This window comes from Mesoplodon mirus (assembly GCF_964341445.2).
Source record: "Mesoplodon mirus genome assembly, chromosome: 13".
Taxonomy (NCBI): Eukaryota; Metazoa; Chordata; class Mammalia; order Artiodactyla; family Ziphiidae; genus Mesoplodon; species Mesoplodon mirus.
Window position 1 is genome coordinate 66,430,757 of NC_138989.1, and position 20,020 is coordinate 66,450,776.

The 20,020-nt window shown below is 38.0% G+C and overlaps 1 protein-coding gene across 2 annotated transcripts in view; it reads right to left on the minus strand.

Annotated features, from left to right (window-relative positions):
- Positions 1 to 1,964: 1,964 nt before the first annotated feature.
- Positions 1,965 to 20,020, minus strand: part of CFAP53 (cilia and flagella associated protein 53) — a 76,362-nt gene continuing 58,306 nt past the window's right edge. For both annotated transcript variants that reach the window (XM_082640987.1, XM_082640988.1), the window contains exons 6-8: positions 13,431 to 13,647; positions 11,731 to 11,833; positions 1,965 to 2,270 (exon numbers count right to left, since the gene is read on the minus strand). In XM_082640987.1, the coding sequence (XP_082497113.1) occupies positions 2,042 to 2,270; positions 11,731 to 11,833; positions 13,431 to 13,647 (549 nt within the window). In that variant the 3' untranslated portion in view covers positions 1,965 to 2,041. The remainder of the gene's footprint in view (positions 2,271 to 11,730; positions 11,834 to 13,430; positions 13,648 to 20,020) is intronic.

Below are 20,020 nucleotides of genomic sequence, written 5' to 3' on the forward strand. Positions count from 1 at the left end.
CAAGACGATCCTAACAATTATATGGAAATTTAAAGAAACTACAACAGACAAAACAATTTTGGGCGGGAAAAAAAGAGAACAACATTGGATGCCTTACACTACCAATTTCAAGCCTTATTAAAGGCTACAGTGATCATCACTACAGTTTTGTGTTGGTGTAAGGACAGACAAATTAATGGAACAGAGTAGCGTGTCTGGAAATGAACCCTTATATTAACGGTCAGTTGATTTTCAACAAAACTTCAATGATAGTCTTTTTTTTTTCTTTTTTTTGTGGCCAAGACTCCCACTCCCACTTTTGGATTAGAGATTAATGTTGGCCACAGGGAGGCTCGAAAGGATCCAAAGGAGGAGCTAGATTCCCAGAGCTGAGGTTAAGAGTGGATGAATGGGTAGAAAGGTTAAAGAAAAAACCTCTCAGAGATTCTAGCAAACAATTTGCTTAAATACATTTTAAACCTTCAGGGAGAATACCAGCTGGCCCTGAAAACATTTCCCTAAAGAGTCTGCAACTCTAAAAACTTCTTTTGCAAATGTGGTGCTTGAAAGCAAAAGTATATAAATGTTCATCCCCTTTGACCCAAAATCCCACTCCAGGGAACTGCATGACTCTAAGGAAATAATTCAAATGAATGTTGTATAGAAAAATTTGTAATAGTGACAAATTTGAAATAAACTCAAAGTCTAATGTTTAATCAATTATAGGACAAACAGTAGACTATTATGTAGCCATTTGTAAATGTGATAGGTGAAGAAACATGGCAGTGTATTTACAATGTAAAAATGAGTATCCATACAAAAAAAACCTTGGAGGGAACTTTTCAAAGAAGTGGAAATAATTATAATGCTGAACTTTAGGAATATGAACATGTCGATTTCATTCTACCTTTTTTTTTTAACCAGTAAATGTACACATTTTACATAGTGCCCAAGATTCAGGGTGGAAGGGGACTATACAAGGGCACAAACACATACTTCTGTGTGTACATTCTCTACATCGAGAATTATTAGGGGTCATCTTGGAGCCTGGCTACCACACTACCATCACCCCTAACCTGGGATATTGTGATCACTTCTTAACTGAATCCTTGTTTCTTGTCTCCTTGAAGTCTATTCTCTACATGGTAGCCTGCAACCCTCGTACATCGTATCACATTGCCCCTCTGCTCAAAACCCTATAACAGCTTCCTACAGAAGTAAAAGCCAGTCTTTACCCTGGTTCCAAGGCCTTACATCATCTGGCCCCCACTACCTTTCCAATTAGTCTTCTACCACTCTCTCCTCACTCTACTCCAGCACAAATGCAATGCTTCATATGCACTAAGCAGACTTCTGCCCCAAGGCCCTTGCACTGGCTCTTTCTTCTGCCTGGGATGTTTTTCCCCCAGATAGCCACATGGCTGGTTCATTCAAATATCAGCTGCTCAAAGAGATCTATTCTGACTATCACATATAAAATAAAATAGCACTCCTGCCACTTCTTGCCTATAGCACTTAACACTTACCTGGTTTCCTCCACTAGGATGTAATCTCCATGAGAGCAAGGGGTTTGCTTTGTTCTTGCTGAAGTCTCAGGATCCAGAATGGTGCTGGCACATGAAAGGCACTCAGTAAACGTTTGTTTAATGACTGAATAAACAGGTTAATGAAAGTGGCTGATAGTCCCAGCTCTGCCTGCAAAAATGCCCTGCTAATAATGTGAATTATGTCTGTGAGAGAGAAGAGAAAGGAGGAAGGGGAAATGGGCATATTGGCAGATGGATGGAATAAAGTGAAGCTATTAATAAATGAACAAGAAAGGGAGGCATGGAGATAAATAAGGAAAATAACTATGTGATAGGAAGTAGATCATTCAGATTTGTCAGTCTATGAAATCTCAAAAAGGAACAGTTTAATTTGTAAGAAGAAAATTTCGTGGCATATAATTATGCAAACTCAGAGTGTAAAAGAACAGTTTATCCATGAGTTAAAAGGGATATACAAGCATGCTATAGTTTAAAATAGTAAAAGACTGAGAAAAACTAGGTTGATGTTTATGAAACTATGGTGTAAGTTTATTAGGGCATGCTCTCCGCATGGGATGAATATTTTGGGGCAGCACTTGATGGGTGGACAGGATCTCCTGGATCTTGTCCTGGAAATTCTTCTCTGCTGTCATCCCTGCTTCAAACTCTCGGCGTTCCTCCTCCTTCTCTACTTCACAGGCCTGCTGTTGGGAGTGTATTTGCATCTGAAGTTGCTTCCTGTACTCCTGGGCTAAACTCGAGCGTCTAAAGTATCAGAAATGTCAAAGTATAAAACTGTCAAAGTAAGTATTTGGATTTATGTAGGCCATTACACTTAAAATGTAATTTTCAAAGTCAAATTAGAATTCCCATTAAAATCAGGGTGAGTGGGGAAGAAATAGATGAAAAATTCAATAATGTGTTTATTATCCAATAATAATTAAGACAACCTTAGAACCTTAGGCAACCTTAGAAGAAAAATTGATTTTAGTGAGGGAATGTCTCTTCTTCATTCAAAATATTGACTGCTATGTGGAGAGAGCCCTTGGCCTGTCTCCATCCCCTCTCACTCCCCTCCAAGGAAGAAGGTAAAACGGAACAAGTTGTTCTGCCTATTTCTTGTCTGCTTTCTATATCAAAGGGGGCATACTCTCCCTGCAGGGGAGGCCTGCAGTGGTCTGGCACTGCTGGTGACTGGGTGGGTTGCTGGTGACCGGGTGGGTAAGTTGACTCATTCTGTTCAGTATTAACTAGATGATTTCCTCCATATATAAGCCACAGTTAAAATACATAAGCCACATTTTAAAATTTACAGTGATTTTTTTTACTGTGGTAAAAAACACATAATGTAAAATTTACCATCTTAACCATTTTTAAGTGTACAGTTCAGTAGTGTTAAGTATATTCATATTGTTGTGAAGCAGATCTCCAGAACATTTTCGTCTTGCAAATCTGACACTCTATACCCATTAAACAACAACACTTTTTTGTCCCCTCCCACCAGCCCTTGGTAACCACCATTCTACTTGCTGTCTTTATGAATTTGACTATTCTAGGTACCTCAAGTAAGTGAAATCATACAGCATCTGTCTTTTTGTGACTGGTTTATTTTACTTAGCATGTCCTCAAGGTTCATCCATGCTGTAGTATCTGAAAGGATTTCCTTCCATTTTAAGGCTGAATAATATTCCACTGTATGTACATACCACACTTTGCTTATCCATTCACCTGTTAATGGACATTTGGGTTCTTTCCACCTTGGCTATTGTGGATAGTGGTGCTATGAACATAAGTATACAAACATCTCTTTAAGGTCCTGCTTTCATTTATTTTGGATTTATACCCAGGAGTGGGATTACTGGATCATATGGTATTTCTCTTTTTAATTTTTTGAGGAAACTTCACATTGTTTTCCATAGCAGTTTTACCATTTTACAATCTAGAAGCCACATTATTAATATAAGACTTTATCAGAAATAGAGATTACAGCATGCATACGCCTCTGTGTGGCAGATTCCATTTTCCAAAGACGGCCACAGTGATATCGCCCCCTCCCACATGCTCTTCTGCAATGTGAACCTCTACCCCCCTATCAAGAGGTGGAGCTCATTTCTCCATCCCACTGAATCGAGATGGGCCCTGTGGCTGCTTTGTATGACCAGTAGAATATGACAGAAGTGATGCTATAGCAGTCCTAGATGTAGTCCTTAACTGGCCTGGCAGCTTGTTCTTCCTGTCTCCTGGAATGCTTGCTGTTGGAACTATCCCTCTCAAAACCAGCCACCATGGGCTTCCCTGGTGGCGCAGTGGTTGAGAGTCCGCCTGCCGATGCAGGGGACACATGTTCGTGCCCCGATCCCGGAAGATCCCACATGCCGCGGAGCGGCTGGGCCCGCGAGCCATGGCCGCTGAGCCTGCGCGTCCGGAACCTGTGCTCCGCAACGGGAGAGGCCACAGCAGTGAGAGGCCCGCGTACAGCAAAAAAAAAAAAAAAAAAAACAAACCAGCCACCACACTGTAAGAACCCCAAGCCACATGGAGACGCCATGTGTAGGTGTTCTGGCTGGTAATACCAGATGAGATCCCCAGGCAGAGTCAGCACACGCTACAAGCTATATGAATAGGTATCTTAGGTGTGCATTCCAGCTGAGCCTTCACATGAATGTAGCCCCAGCCAGCATCTGACTTGAACCAGATGAGAGACCCCAAGCAAGAACCACCCAGCTGAGCCTTGTCAACCACAGAATCATGAAACATAATCATAACTCACTTTAAACCACAAATTTGGGGGTGTGCTGTTATACACCAATAGGTAACTGTAATACCTTCTGCTCACACTACTTTTCTTATTTCTCAGTTGATTCAAAAGTTGGGCAGGGGCTTAGGACCTGCACAGAAGGGGAGAGGCAGCACGTTGAAAGGAGGGCCTCTGGAGTGTGGAGTTCCAGAGTTTGGAGATGGAGAAACTGAGGCCCAGAGAAGAAAATAGGCTGCCCAAGTTTGCACAGCTGTTGTGTGGCTAACAGGGTCTTGGTGCTCCTGCCGGGTGTCAGGCCTGAACCTCTGAGGTGGGAGAGCCAAGTTCAGGACATTGGTCCACCAGAGACCTCCCGGCCCCACGTAATATCAATTGGCGAGAGCTCTCCCAGAGATCTCCATCTCAACGCTAAGACCCAGCTCCACTCAATGACCAGCAACCTCAAGTGCTGGACACCCCATGCCAAACAACTAGCAAGACAGGAACAAAACCCCACCTATTAGTAAAGAGGATGCCTAAAATCATAATAAGGTCACAAACACCCCAAAACACACCACAGGACGCAGTCCTGCCCATCAAAAAGACAAGATCCAGGCTCATCCACCAGAACACAGGCACCAACCCCTCCACTAGGAGGCCTACACAACCCACTGAAACAACCTTAGCCACTGCAGACAGACACCAAAAACAACGGGAACTACGAACCTGCAGCCTGTGAAAAGGAGATCCCAAACACAGTAAGTTAAGCAAAATGAGAAGACAGAGAAATACACAGCAGATGAAGGAGCAAGGAAAAAACCCACCAAACCAAAAAAGTGAAGAGGAAATAGGCAGTCTACCTGAAAAAGATTTCAGAGTAATAATAGTTAAGATGATCCAAAATCTTGGAAATAGAATGGAGAAAATACAAAAATGTTTAACAAGGACCTAGAAGAACTAAAGAGCAAATAAACAGTGATGAACAACACAATTAATGAAATTAAAAATTCTCTAGAAGGAATCAATAGCAGAATAACTGAGGCAGAAGAACGGATAAGTGACCTGGAAGATAAAACACTGGAAATAACTACCGCAGAGCAGAATAAAGAAAAAAGAATGAAAAGAATTGAGGACAGTCTCAGAGACCTCTGGGACAACATGAAATGCACCAACATTTGAATTATAGGGGTCCCAGAAGAAGAAGAGAAAAAGAAAGGGACTGAGAAAATATTTGAAGAGACTATAGTTGAAAACTTCCCTAACATGGAAAAGGAAATAGCCAATCAAGTCCAGGAAGCTCAAAGAGTCCGATAGAGAATAATTCCAAGGAGAAACATGCCAAGACACATATTAATCAAACTATCAAAAATTAAATTCAAAGAAAAAATATTAAAAGCAGCATGGAAAAGTAACAAATAACATACAAGGGAATCCCCATAAGGTTAACCCCTGATCTTTCAGCAGAAACTCAGAAAGCCAGATGGGAGTGGCAAGACATATTTAAAGTGATGAAAGGGAAAAACCTACAACCAAGATTACTCTATCCAGCAAGAATTTCATTAGGATTCAATGGAGAAATTAAAACCTTTACAGACAAGCAAAAGCTAAGAGAATTCAGCACCACCAAACCAGCTTTACAACAAATGCTAAAGTAACTTCCCTAGGCAGGAAACACAAGAGAAGGAAAAGACCTACAATAACAAACCCAAAACAATTAACAAAATGGTAATAGGAACATACATATCGATAACTACCTAAAATGTAAATGGATTAAATGCTCCAACCAAAAGACATAGATTAGCTGAATGGATATAAAAACAAGACCCATATATATGCTGTCAACAAGAGACCAACTTCAGATCTAGGGACACATACAGACTGAAAGTGAGGGGATGGAAAAAGATATTCCATGCAAATGGAAATCAAAAGAAAGCTGGAGTAGCAATTCCCATTATCAGAAAATATAGACTTTAAAATAAAGACTATTACAAGAGAAAAAGAAGGACACTACATAATGATTAAGGGATCAAACCAAGAAGAAGATATAACAATTGTAAATATTTATGTACCCAACAGAGGAGCACCTCAATACATATGGCAAATACAGCCATAAAAGGGGAAATCGACAGTAACACAATCAAAGTAGGTGACTTTAACACCCCACTTTCACTAATGGATAGATCATCCAAAATGAAAATGAATAAGGAAACACAAGCATAAAATGATACATTAAACAAGATGGACTTAATTGATATTTATACGACACTCCATCGAAAAACAACAGAATACACTTTCTTCTCAAGTGCTCATGGAACATTCTCCAGGATAGATCATATCTTGGGACACAAATCAAGCTTCGGTAAATTTTAAAACATTGAAATTTTATCAAGAATCTTTTCTGACCACAACGCTATGAGACTAGATATCAATTACAGGAAAAAATCTGTAAAAAATACAAACACATGGAGGCTAAACAATACACAACGTAATAACCTAGAGATCACTGAAGAAATCAAAGAGGTAATCAAAAAATACCTAGAGACAAATGAAAATGAAAACACAATGACCCAAATCCTATGGGATGCAGCAAAAGCAGTTCTAAGAAGGAAGTTTATAGCAATACAATCCTACCTCAAGAAACAAGAAACATCTCAAATAAACAATGTAAACTTACACCTAAAACAATCAGAGAAGAAGAACAGAAAACCCCCAAAGTTAGCAGAAGGAAAGAAATCATAAACGTCAGATCAGAAATAAATGAAAAAGAAATGAAGGAAACCATAGCAAAGATCAATAAAACTAAAAGCTGGTTATTTGAGAAGATAAACAAAATTGATAAACCATTACCCAGACTCATCAAGATAAAAAGGGAGAAGACTCAAATCAATAGAATTACAAAGGAAAAAGGAGAAGTAACAACTGACACTGCAGAAATACAAAGGATCATGTGAGGTTACTACAAGCAACTATATGCCAATAAAATGGACAACCTGGAAGAAATGGACAAATTCTTAGAAAAGCACAACCTTGTGAGACTGAACCAGGAAGAAATACAAAATCTAAACAGACCAATCACAAGCACTGAAATTGAAACTGTGATTAAAAATCTTCCAAAAAACAAAAGTCCAGGACCAGATGGCTTCACAGGCGAATTCTATCAAACATTTAGAGAAGAGCTAACACCTATCCTTCTCAAACTCTTCCAAAATATAGCAGAGGGAGGAACACTCCCAAACTCATTCTAAGGGCCACCATCACCCTGATACCAAAACCAGACAAAGATGTCACAAAGAAAGAAAAATACACGCCAATATCACTGATGAACATAGATGCAAAAATCCTCAACAAAATACTAGCAAACAGAATCCAACAGCACATTAAAAGGATCATACATCATAATCAAGTGGGGTTTATCCCGGGAATGAAAGGATTCTTCAATATACGCAAATCAATCAATGTGATACACCATATTAACAAATTGAAGGAGAAAATTCATATGATCCTCTCAATAGATGCAGAATATGCGTTTGACAAAATCCAACATCCATTTATGATAAAAACCCTCCAGAAATTAGGCATAGAGGGAACTTACCTCAACACAATAAAGGTCATATATGACAAACCCACAGCCAACATCGTCCTCAATGGTGAAAAACTGAAAGCATTTCCACTAAGATCAGGAACAAGACAAGTTTGTTCACTCTCACCATTATTATTCAACATTGTTTTGGAAATTTTAGCCACAGCAATCAGAGAAGAAAAAGAAATAAAAGGAATCCAAATCAGAAAAGAAGAAGTAAAGCTGTCACTGTTTGCAGATGACATGATAGAGAATCCTAAAGATGCTACCAGAAAACTACTAGAGCTAATCAATGAATTTGGTAAAGTAGCAGGATACAAAATTAATGCACAGAAATCTCTTGCATTCCTATACACTAGTGATGAAAAATCAGAAAGAGAAATTAAGGAAACACTGCCATTTACCACTGCAACAAAAGAACAAAATACCTAGGAATAAACCTACCTAAGGAGACAAAAGACCGGTATACAGAAAACTATAAGACACTGATGAAAGAAAATAAAGATGCTACAAACAGGTGGAGAGATATACCATGTTCTCAGATTGGAAGAATCAACATTGAAAATGACTATACTACCCAAAGCAATCTACAGATTCAATGCAATCCCTATCAAAGTACCACTGGCATTTTTCACAGAACCAAAACAAAATATTTCACAATTTGTATGGAAAACAAAAGACTCCAAATAGCCAAAGCAATCTTGTAAAGAAAAATGGAGCTGGAGGAATCAGGCTCCCTGACTTCAGACTGTACTACAAAGCTACAGTAATCAAGACAGTATGGTACTGGCAAAAAAACAGAAATATAGGTCAATGGAACAGGATGGAAAGCCCAGAGATAAACACATGCACACATGGTCACCTTATTTTTGATAAAGGAGGCAAGAATATACAATGGAGAAAAGACAGTCTCTTCAATAAGTGGTGCTGGGATCTAGACAGCTACATGTAAAGGAATGAAATTAGAACACTCCCTAACACTATACACAAAAATAAACTCAAAATGGATTAAAGACCTAAATGTAAGGGCAGACACTGTAAAACTCTTAGAGGAAAACATAGGAAAAACACTATGACATAAATCACAGCAAGATCCTTTTTGACCCACCTCCTAGAGAAATGGAAATAGAAACAAAAATAAACAAATGGGACCTAATGAAACCTAAAAGCTTTTGCACAGCAAACGAAAACATAAACAAGACGAAAGGACAGCCCTCACAATGGGAGAAAATATTTGCAAATGAAGCAACTGACAAAAGATTAACCTCTAAAATTTACAAGCAGCTCATGCAACTCCATAACAAAGAAACAAACATCCCAATACAAAAATGGGCAGAAGATCTAAATAGACATTTCTCCAAAGAAGATATACAGATTGCCAAAAAACACATGAAAGGATGCTCAACATCACTAATCATTAGAGACATGCAAACCAAAACTACAATGAGGTATCACCTCACACCGGTCAGAATGGCCATCATCAAAAAATCTACGAACAATAAATGCTGGAGAGGGTGTGGAGAAAAGGGAAGCCTCTTGCACTGTTGGTGGGAATGTAAATTGATACAGCCACTATGGAGAACAGTATGGAGGTTCCTTAATAAACTAAAAATAGTACTACCGTATGGCCCAGCATTCCCACTACTGGACATATACCCTGAGAAAACCATAATTCAAAAAGAGTCATGTACCACATTGTTCATTGCAGCTCTATTTACAATAGCCAGGACATGGAAGAACCTCAGTGTCCATCGACCGATGTATGGATAAAGAAGATGTGGCACATATATACAATGGAATATTACTCAGCCATAAAAAGAAACAAAATTGAGTTATCTGTAGTGAGGTGGATGGCCCTAGTGTCTGTCATACAGAGTGAAGTAAGTCAGAAAGAGAAAAACAAATACCATATGCTAACACAAAATATGGAATCTAAAAAAAAAAAAAGGGCTTCTGAAGAACCTAGGGGAAGGACAGGAATAAAGACTCAGACGTAGAGAATGGACTTGAGGACACGGGGAGGGGGAAGGGTAAGCTGGGATGGAGTGAGAGAGTGAACTGGACATATATACACTAGCAAATGTAAAATAGATAGCTAGTGGAAAGCAGCTGCATAGCACAGGGAGATCAGCTCCATGCTTTGTGACCACCTAGAGGGGTGGGAGAGGGAGGGTGGGAGGGAGACGCAAGAGGGAGGAGATATGGGATGTGTGTTTATGTATAGCTGGTTCACTTTGTTATACAGCAGAAACTAACAAACCATTGCAAAGCAATTATACTCCAATAAAGGTGTTAAAAAAAAACAGGACACAGGGTTAAATTTGAATTTCAGATTAAAAATATATATTTACATATATTATAAATATATTTAATATTTTATAAACCTAAATAAATACATTCTGAAGCAAAACTGATAAAAGAGAAAATAGACTCATGTACCACAATGTTCATTTCAGCTCTGTTTATAATAACCAGGACATGGAAGCAACTTAAGTGTCCATCGACAGATGAATGGATAAAGAAGTTGTGGCACATATATACAATGGAATATTACTCAGCCATAAAAAGAAACAAAATTGAGTTATTTGTAGTGAGGTGGATGGACCTAGAGTCTGTCATACAGAGTGAAGTAGAACCTAGGGGCAGGACAGGAATAAAGACGCAGACGTAGAGAATGGACTTGAGGACACGGGGAGGGGGAAGGGTAAGCTGGGATGAAGTGAGAGAGTGGCATGTACATATATACACTACGAAATGTAAAATAGGTAGTGGGAAGCAGCCACATAGCACAGGGAGATCAGCTAGGTGCTCTGTGACCACCAAGAGGGGTGGGATAGGGAGGGGGGGGAGAGACGCAAGAGGGAGGAGATGTGGGGATATATGTATACATAGAGCTGATTCACGTTATGATATAGCAGAAACTAACACACCATTGTAAAGCAATTATACTCCAATAAAGAGGTTAAAATAAGAAAAAAATAAAAGTTGGGTAGGGAAGAGAGTTGTTCTTCATTAAATTCCCCTCACATCTCCAACAACAGACTTTTCAAAAGTGAGAAGGAAGGACCTCCAGAGCAGAACAAGTAGAGGAAGTCAGTAGGGTAGGCCAGATATTGTTGGTAGTGCCCCCAAAGTAACAATAGGCTCAGGTATATAAACCATACTCTTCCTATAAAGAAGAGAGCTTATTTCTATGCACCAGATGTGGGTGAGCCGGGGAACAGGCCCTAGGGACAGGGAGGGTGACCGGCAATTAGAGGAGCCAGGTCCTCTTTCTCCACCACACTGGTCACCTGAATTGGGTGTCATAGTCATCGGTGGGAAGGGACTGCTATGATCTGTGAAAGGCTGCAAGGAGGCATCAGCCAGTTTTCTCTACCTGAGCCTGATTATGGTGATCAGAGGGACACCTGCCTGAGGAGGGAAGTGGTACATCTCAAAGCACCCACAGCACTTCAGTTTTCCAGCTCAGCGAGGCTACAAAAAATCTTCCTGGGACATTTGCATGGAATCATAACCTCATAAGCCATTTCTGTTAATCTAACTAATTAGGTCACGCTGTATTTACGGGTTTATTTCATGGGGGAAAAAACTTATTTCATTACGATTTAGGGTTGGTGCCTACTTTATAAAAATTGTTTCTAATTTGTTTTATTTTTTAAGATGTTTATCTAGTTTAATACCTAATGTGTATAATCAGAGTTACACAATGTACAGAATTTAATTTTACCAAAATGGTTGTTGCTTATTTTTATATGAAATTTTATAAACTGAATTGAGCTTTTAGGACAAATGTAAGACTGATGTAAAATAACATCAATAATACATGAATTATGGCACATTGTCCTCTATGCTAAAAATCTCCTGTTTTTGGTTAGTTAGTAATAATAAAGAAAACAAAATCATACCTTGTAAAATCCTCCCTCTCTTCATGGTTAAGCTCTTTAAGACCTTCATTTATGCGTTCCTGTTCCATAGCACGTTCTTCCTGTTCTTTTGCTTTTCGTTGCACTAAGAAAGACAAAAGTAATTTTTGCTGAATGACTTTTTCAGAAAAGACTTGCTGACATCTTTCGGGGCATCGATGCCATATTGTCTTTAGAAAGGCAGAGCTTAGAATCACTGGGCTGGATCTTAGCTTAATAAGGTAGAAGTAGTCATCTCCATTAAGGAAATAATAGGGTTTAGATTCATATGTGCTGCAATCTATAGAAATTTTCTCTTAATCATTTGTCATTGAAATCTATGATCAGCCTTTTTCATACCAGATTACCACTGTTTGAACACTTCTCACCTTTCCCTTCTTGAGGACAAACAGTTCTATTGCCATTTATATTAATAGGGGATTTTATTTATTACAAAATAAGTATTGGAAAACCAGTATGTAAGTCTCTTATAAATTAAATAAGGAAAACTTAACCCAGTAGGTAAAAAAATGACAAAGAGAACAGAGTTCACAAAAGAATAAATAAAACCAGGCAATATACATCTAAAATGTACATATCTTTGGTCCCAAATCCATTTACAGGAATTTATCTTAATTATATATGAGCCAAAAAACCTATGTACAGAGATAGTAACCTCCAATGCTAACACAGGAGGAAAAAGATTCAAAACAAGCTGAAGGTCCATTAGCTGTGTTTAGGTAAAATAAATTATGGTCCATTTTTATAATGGATTTCTAGGCAGCATTACAAATCTTACAACAGAAGAAAAATAACCTGGAAAATGTTTATGATAAGTGGGAAATTCAGGCTGTAAAAAAATATATACAACAAGATCCTAATTTGTGAGGGGAAATGACATACATAATAAAAATACTCGAAGGAAATACAGGAAGTTGTGAACAGTAGCTATTCCTGGGTGGTGCATTATGGTTGATTTTATTTCCTTGTTTATAAATGGTTCCCAATACTTAAATTTTCCATGTTTTCTCAATATATTCTAAAACATTTATCATGGGAGAATACAGAAATCGTTTTATCATAGAAGCTTTCTTCTCATTTCTTAAAACTCCATCTAATACTGGCTTAACAGTTTTCAACTGCCATTATAATTCCTGGAGTGGAGAATTAATCAGTGGAACCAAGATGAGCTTTCTCTTGCAAAGACAGCTAGTGTGAAGTCCATAGTACCCTACTAGTAAATGTTTACATCTGGGTATAGAAATCCTCTCAACAAATATTTCCTTCTGTGACCAAGCACTAAAGCTGAGGGAATTCAGTGGTATGCTAAGAGCTGTGAACAAGCAATGGTGAGAACCCCAGAAAGAAGATTTATTATGAATAGAGGAACACGGAGGGCCTCTCAAGGAATGAGATATTTGAGTTGGCCTTGAAGGATGTCCAGGATTTCTCAAGATCAAAAGTATCATAGGGAGAGAAAACTACCCAAGCAAATGCATGCAGGCATGGACGTATGGAGACACCTGCAGAAAGATATTCAAGTATTCAATTAGGTAAGGTCCCTGCAAAGCAGGGATCTTGCCTTAATCCTTTTTACATTCTTCATGGTATTTCACACATAATACTTATTTAATAAATATTTTGGTTGCTACTTAAATTGAATTAAGGCCCAAATATAATATAATTATAATTCATTTCCTTACACTTTTCTTGAACTTGCAGTTTTCTTGTACACATGACCTCACTCAAAAGTTGTTTTCTTGCCTCCTTTTCAAGTCTCAGCTCCTTGTCCTTCTCAGCAAACTTCTTCTCCTTCTCTTTCTCTAATATTCTGTCCAGTTCTTTCTCCTGAGCTTTTTCTTCCTCACGCCGCTGTGCCAAGTACTGATGATATATCTTCTGTTCTCTTATCATATCTTCCTACATAACATAAAAATTACCTCATGTTGTTAAAGCTTTTAGGTGCAATAATGATATAGAGGATAAGTTTTAAAATAATCTTTTAGAGCTACAATTCCAATATTTCAGAATTACATACTGAAACATTTACAGATATTGTAAAATATTATTTCTAGGATTTACTTAAAAATGTTCGGGGTGGGGCTTCCCTGGTGGCGCACTGATTAAGAATCCGCCTGCCAATGCAGGGGACATGGGTTCGATCACTGGTCCGGGAAGGTCCCACATGCCACGGAGCAACTAAGGCCATGCGCCACAGATATGGAGCCTGTGCTCTAAAGCCCACAAGCCCCAACTACTGAGCCCACGTGCCACAACTACTGAAGCCCATGCGCCTAGAGCCTGTGCTCCACAACAAGAGAAGCCACTGCAATGAAAAACTCGCGCACCACAACGAAGAGTAGCCCCCACTCGCTGCAACTAGAGAAAGCCCGCATGCAGCAACGAAGACCCAATGCAGCCATAAATAAATAAATAAATAAATAAATAAATAAATTTTAAAAAATTCGGGTGACAGTGGGGAATGGGTGGGAGGGACAGATGAAACAAGAATAGCTATTGGTTGATGGTTGTTGAAGTTAGGAAATTGACGCGTGGGGGTTCATTGTACTATTCTTTGCATCTGTTTGAAATGTTTTATAACACATTTTTGAACAGTTCAAATAGTAATTCAAATATTTTCTCAAATTGTTTGTCAAAGAAGTTCCCAAATAATTTTCAATTATACTTTATTTTCATTTATTTTAATTTAGGTAGATGAAATATCAACCTGATAAAATAAGGCACTATTATTATTACAGCACTGTCTCTGACTAGAAGATGAGTTAGTTGATAATTTACAACAGCAAATGTCAATATTAGTTACACTTTGAAATCACCTGGGGAGCTTTAAAAAGTACTAAGTCTCACCCCTTGAGATTCCTATCTAATGGATAGCTTTTAAGCTCCCCAGGTGATTTGACTGTGCAGCTAAGGCAGTGAACTAGGCTTTATAACACAGGTAATTTCAGTTGGCTTCTGTCTTTCATGGTATTATATTTGTGTTGTTCGATCCAATCTCTGATCTCTTTTGAGAATATCACAGATTTGAGGTAGAACTAGCAAGACCTGAGGGTGTAGCTACGTCCTCAGAATGGCTTGTATACATAGTTTCATACTTTGGGGAATACTTTCACAAAAGAAGTGCAAACCTTATACTCTGAAAACTAAGAAGCATTACTGAAAAAAATTAAAGAAGACCTAAATAAATGGAAAGATATCCAATGTTCATGGATCAGAAGACAATATTGTTAAAATGGCAATTATTCCCAAATTGGTCTATAAATTCAAAATAATCCCTATCAAAATCCCAGTTGGTTTTTTTGCAGAAATTGACAAGCTGATCCTAAATTCAAATGGAAATTCAAGGGAGCTGGAATAGCCAAAACAATTTGAAAAAGAAGAACAAAGTTGGAAAATTCACATTTCCTGATTTCAAGCTTACTACAAATCTATAGTGATCAAGACATGATATTGGCCTAGGAATGGATATATAGATTAATGGAATAGAACTGACAGTCCAAAATAAACCTTCACATTTACTGTCAATTGATTTTTGACAAGAGTGCCAAGACAATTCAATAGAGGAAAAATAGTCTCTTCAACAAATGGTGCTGCGACAACTGGATATCCACATGCAAAAGGAAGTTAGGCCTCTAACTCATACCATATACAAAAGTTAACTCAAAATGGATCAAAGGCAGGTACTTCTCTGGCAGTCCAGTGGTTAAGACTTCACCTTCCCATGCAGGGGGTGTGGGTTCAATCCCTAGTCGGGGAGCTAAGATCCCACATGCCTCGCAGCCAAAAAAAACCAAAACATAAAACAGAAATAATATTGTAACAAATTCAATAAAGACTTTAAAAATGCTCCACACCAAAAAAAATCTTTTAAAAAATGGATCAAAGGCCTAAATGTAAGAGCTAAAACTATAAAACTTTAAGAAGAAAACAGGACATCTTCATGACCTTGGGGTAATAGGAGTGTTTTAGATATGACACCAAAAAGCACAAGTAACAACAGAAAATATAGATAAATTTTACTTCATCAAAATTTAAAACTCTTGTACTTCAACAGACACCATCAAGAGTGAAAAGGCAACCCACAGAATGAGAAAAATATTTACAGATCGCTTATCTGATAAGGGATTTGTGTCTAGAACATAAAAAGAGCTCCTACAACTCAATAATAAAAAGACAACCCAGTTAAAAACTGGGCAAATAACTTGAATATACTTCTTAAGACTTCAGTAGCCTTTAGATAGATTACTCCAAGGAAGATATATAAATGGCCAATATGCACAGAAAAAGAGGCTCAACATTATTAGTCATTAGGGAAATGCAGATGAAAGCCACAGTGACATACTACTTTAGACAAACTAGGATGGTTAAAATAAAAAAGACAGACAATAACAAATGTTAACAAGCATGTGGAAAAATCAGAACCCTCCTAAGTGTGTGAGAATGTAAAACAGTGAAGCCACTTTGAAAAACAATTTGGTGATCACTCACAAGCTTAAACATAGTCAGTAATTCTACTCCTAGGTGTATGCCCAAGACAAACAAAAATATATGTCCAAACAAAAATTCACATATGAATGTTCACGTTAGCATTATTCATAATAGCAAAAAAGTAGAAGCAACTCAAATGTCCATCAACTGACAAATGTATGAACAAAATGTGGTATATCCATACATTGACATATTATTCAGCTGTATAAAGGCATAAACTACTCATACAGGTTACAACATGGATAAGCCTTGAAAACATTATGCTGAGTCAAAGAAACCAGTCAGAAGATCCCATAGTATATGATTTCATTCATATGAAAGTCCAGAATAGGGAATCAATAGAGACAGAAAGTCTATTAGTAGCTGCTTAGGATTGGGGGTGGAGGGAGAAGAGGGAAAGTGGGCTAATAAAAATGTTCTAAAATCAACTGTGGTGATGGTTGCACTAAAATCCATTGAAATGTACACTTTAAATGGGTGAATTGTATGTTTTATGAATGATACCTTAATGAAGCTGTTAAGAAATTAATAAAAAAAGATCCAATTGAGAAGAAAAAGCTCAATAGCAAAAACAGTAAGAAAGAAAGAAAGAGAAAGAAAGGGAAAAATCAAATAAGCAATCCAATTAGAAAATGGGCAAAAGATATCAGAAGACATTTGGTTGAAGAGGATATACAGATGGCGAATAAGCACATTAAAAGTTGGTCAACATCATTAGCTATTCTGGAAATGCAAATTGAAAACACAATGAGATTGGCTGGAGGCTCAGTTTGCACCGCTCTGAGTTAAAAACTCTAAGGGGACCCAATCATCCAGGGGGACCCTACACTTTTGTGAGTTTTACCTCCTGTAAACTCACAAAACCATACCTCAGGTTCTTACAGTAAATATCAGAGAAAAATCCCCTCATGCTTAGGGCAAGGGGAGGGGAAAATGAACCATTCTGAAATACACCAGAGCATTCTATTCTTCTTAATAAGGTTTGCCCTCAGGAGAAAGCATTTAACCAGAGCCTAACCTGTAGGGGTTTTATCAGAGCCTCACTGACCTGGGGGAAGGGAAATACCCAACTCTGGGCAACCTCTAGCCTTCCATGTGGGAAAAGGGCAACATCATAACTGACGCTTCCAATGACCAGGGAGAGTCCAAACCCAAAGGCACTAGCCCTAAAGGTATAGAAAGAGAATCCCTTCCCCTGTTTACTTGGATTTTTAACGCTTGACACTGAGATCACCCTTCTACTGCGGTTATTACCACAAAGGTTCAAAGCCAATGGAAAACACTAGATGAGGCCTGACTCCCTCTCTGTAAGACTGGTATGGGTCAATGGATCTATCACTTCTTTGAACAGAGCAACCCAGATGACCTAGATTTCACCTCCAATCCTGAAGAGGCCCTAATTGACCCCAAATGCAGATAATTCTTCATACAGGGCGTCCCCCCCCCAAATTACAAGGCCATGTTCCTCCACTTTGTGAGGGGTTCAACCTGGCAGAGGCTCGGCACAGCCATTGAGGCCTCACTGTTAAAATGGAAATGGCACCTTCAGAAAAGGGCTAAATCTGATAGAAGGATAGGTTTTAGCTCTTCTCTAAATGTTTGATAGAATTCGCCTGTGAAGCCATCTGGTCCTGGGCTTTTGTTTGTTGGAAGATTTTTAATCACAGTTTCAATTTCAGTGCTTGTGATTGGTCTGTTCATATTTTCTATTTCTTCCTGATTTAGTCTTGGAAGTTTGCACATTTCTAAGAATTTGTCCATTTCTTCCAGGTTGTCCATTTTATTGGCATAGAGTTGCTTGTAGTAATCTCTCATGATCCTTTGTATTTCTGCAGTGTAAGTTGTTACTTCTCCCTTTTCCTTTCTAATTCTATTCATTTGAGTTTTCTCCCTTTTTTTTTTATGAGTCTGGCTAATGGTTTATCAATTTTGTTTATCTTCTCAAAGAACCAGCTTTTATTTTTATTGATCTTTGGTATCATTTGCTGCATATCTTTTTCATTTATTCCTGAGCTGGTCTTTATGATTTCTTTTCTTCTGCTAACTTTGGGTTTTTTTGGTTCTTCTTTCTCTAATTGCATTAAGTGCAAGGTCAGGTTGTTTATTTGAGATGCTTCCTGTTTCTTAAGGTAGGATTGTATTTCTATAAACATCCCTCTTAGAACTGCTTTTGCTGCATCCCATAGGTTTTGGGTAGTCGTGTTTTCATTGTCATTTGTTTCTAGGTATTTTTTGATTTCCTCCCTGATTTCTTCAGTGATCCCTTGGTTATTAAGTAGTGTATTGTTTAGCCTCCATGTGTTTGTATTTTTTACAGATGTTTTCCTGTAATTGATATCTAGTCTCATAGTGTTGTGGTTGGAAAAGATACTCGATACAATTTCAATTTTCTTAAATTTAGCAAGGCTTGATTTGTGACCCAAGATATGATCTATCCTGGAGAATGTTCCATGAGCACTTGAGAAAAATGTGTATTCTGTTGTTTTTGGATGGAATGTCCTATAAATATCAATTAAGTCCATCTTGTTTAATGTATCATTTAAAGCTTGTGTTTCCTTATTTATTTTCATTTTGGATGATCTGTCCATTGGTGAAAGTGGGGTGTTAAAGTTCCCTACTATGATTGTGTTACTGTCAATTTCCCCTTTTATGGCTGTTAGTATTTGCCTTATGTATTGAGGTGCTCCTATGTTGGGTGCATAAATATTTACAATTGTTATATCTTCTTCTTGGATGGATCCCTTGATCATTATGTAGTGTCCTTCTTTGTCTCTTATAATAGTCTTTATTTTAAAGTCTATTTTGTCTGATATGAGAATTGCTGCTCCAGCTTTCTTTTGATTTCCATTTGCATGGTATATCTTTTTCCATCCCCTCACCTTCAGTCTGTATGTGTTCCTAGGTCTGAAGTGGGTCTCTTGTAGACAGCATATATACAGGTCTTGTTTTTGTATCCACTCAGCCAGTCTGTGTCTTTTGGTGGGAGCATTTAATCCATTTACATTTAAGGTAATTATCAATATGTATGTTCCTATTCCCATTTTCTTAATTGTTTTGGGTTTGTTATTGTAGGTCTTTTCCTTCTCTTGTGTTTCTTGCCTAGAGAAGTTCCTTTAGCGTTTGTTGTATAGCTGGTTTGGTGGTGCTGAACGCTCTCAGCTTTTGCTTGTCTGTAAAGGTTTTAATTTCTCCATCAAATCTGAATGAGATCCTTGCTGGGTAGAGTAATCTTAGTTGTAGGTTTTTCTCCTTCATCACTTTAAATATGTCCACTCCTTTCTGGCTTGCAGAGTTTCTGCTGAAAGATCAGCTGTTAACCTATGGGGATTCCCTTGTGTGTTATATGTTGTTTTCCCCTTGTTGCTTTTAATGTTTTCTTTGTATTTAATTTTTGATAGTTTGATTAGTATGTGTCTTGGCATGTTTCTCCTTGGATTTATCCTGTATGGGACTCTCTGTGCTTCCTGGACTTGATAAAGTATTTCCTTTCCCATATTAGGGAAGTTTTCAACTATAATCTCTTCAAATATTTTCTCAGTCCCTTTCTTTTTCTCTTCTTCTTCTGGGGCCCCTATAATTCGAATGTTGTATGTTTAATGTTGTCCCAGAGGTCTCTGAGACTGTCCGCAGTTCTTTTCATTCTTTTTTCTTTATTCTGCTCTGCCGTAGTTATTTCCACTATTTTACCCTCCAGGTCACTTATCCGTTCTTCTACCTCAGTTATTGTGCTATTGATCCCTTCTAGAGTATTTTTAATTTCATTTATTGTGTTGTTCACCATTGC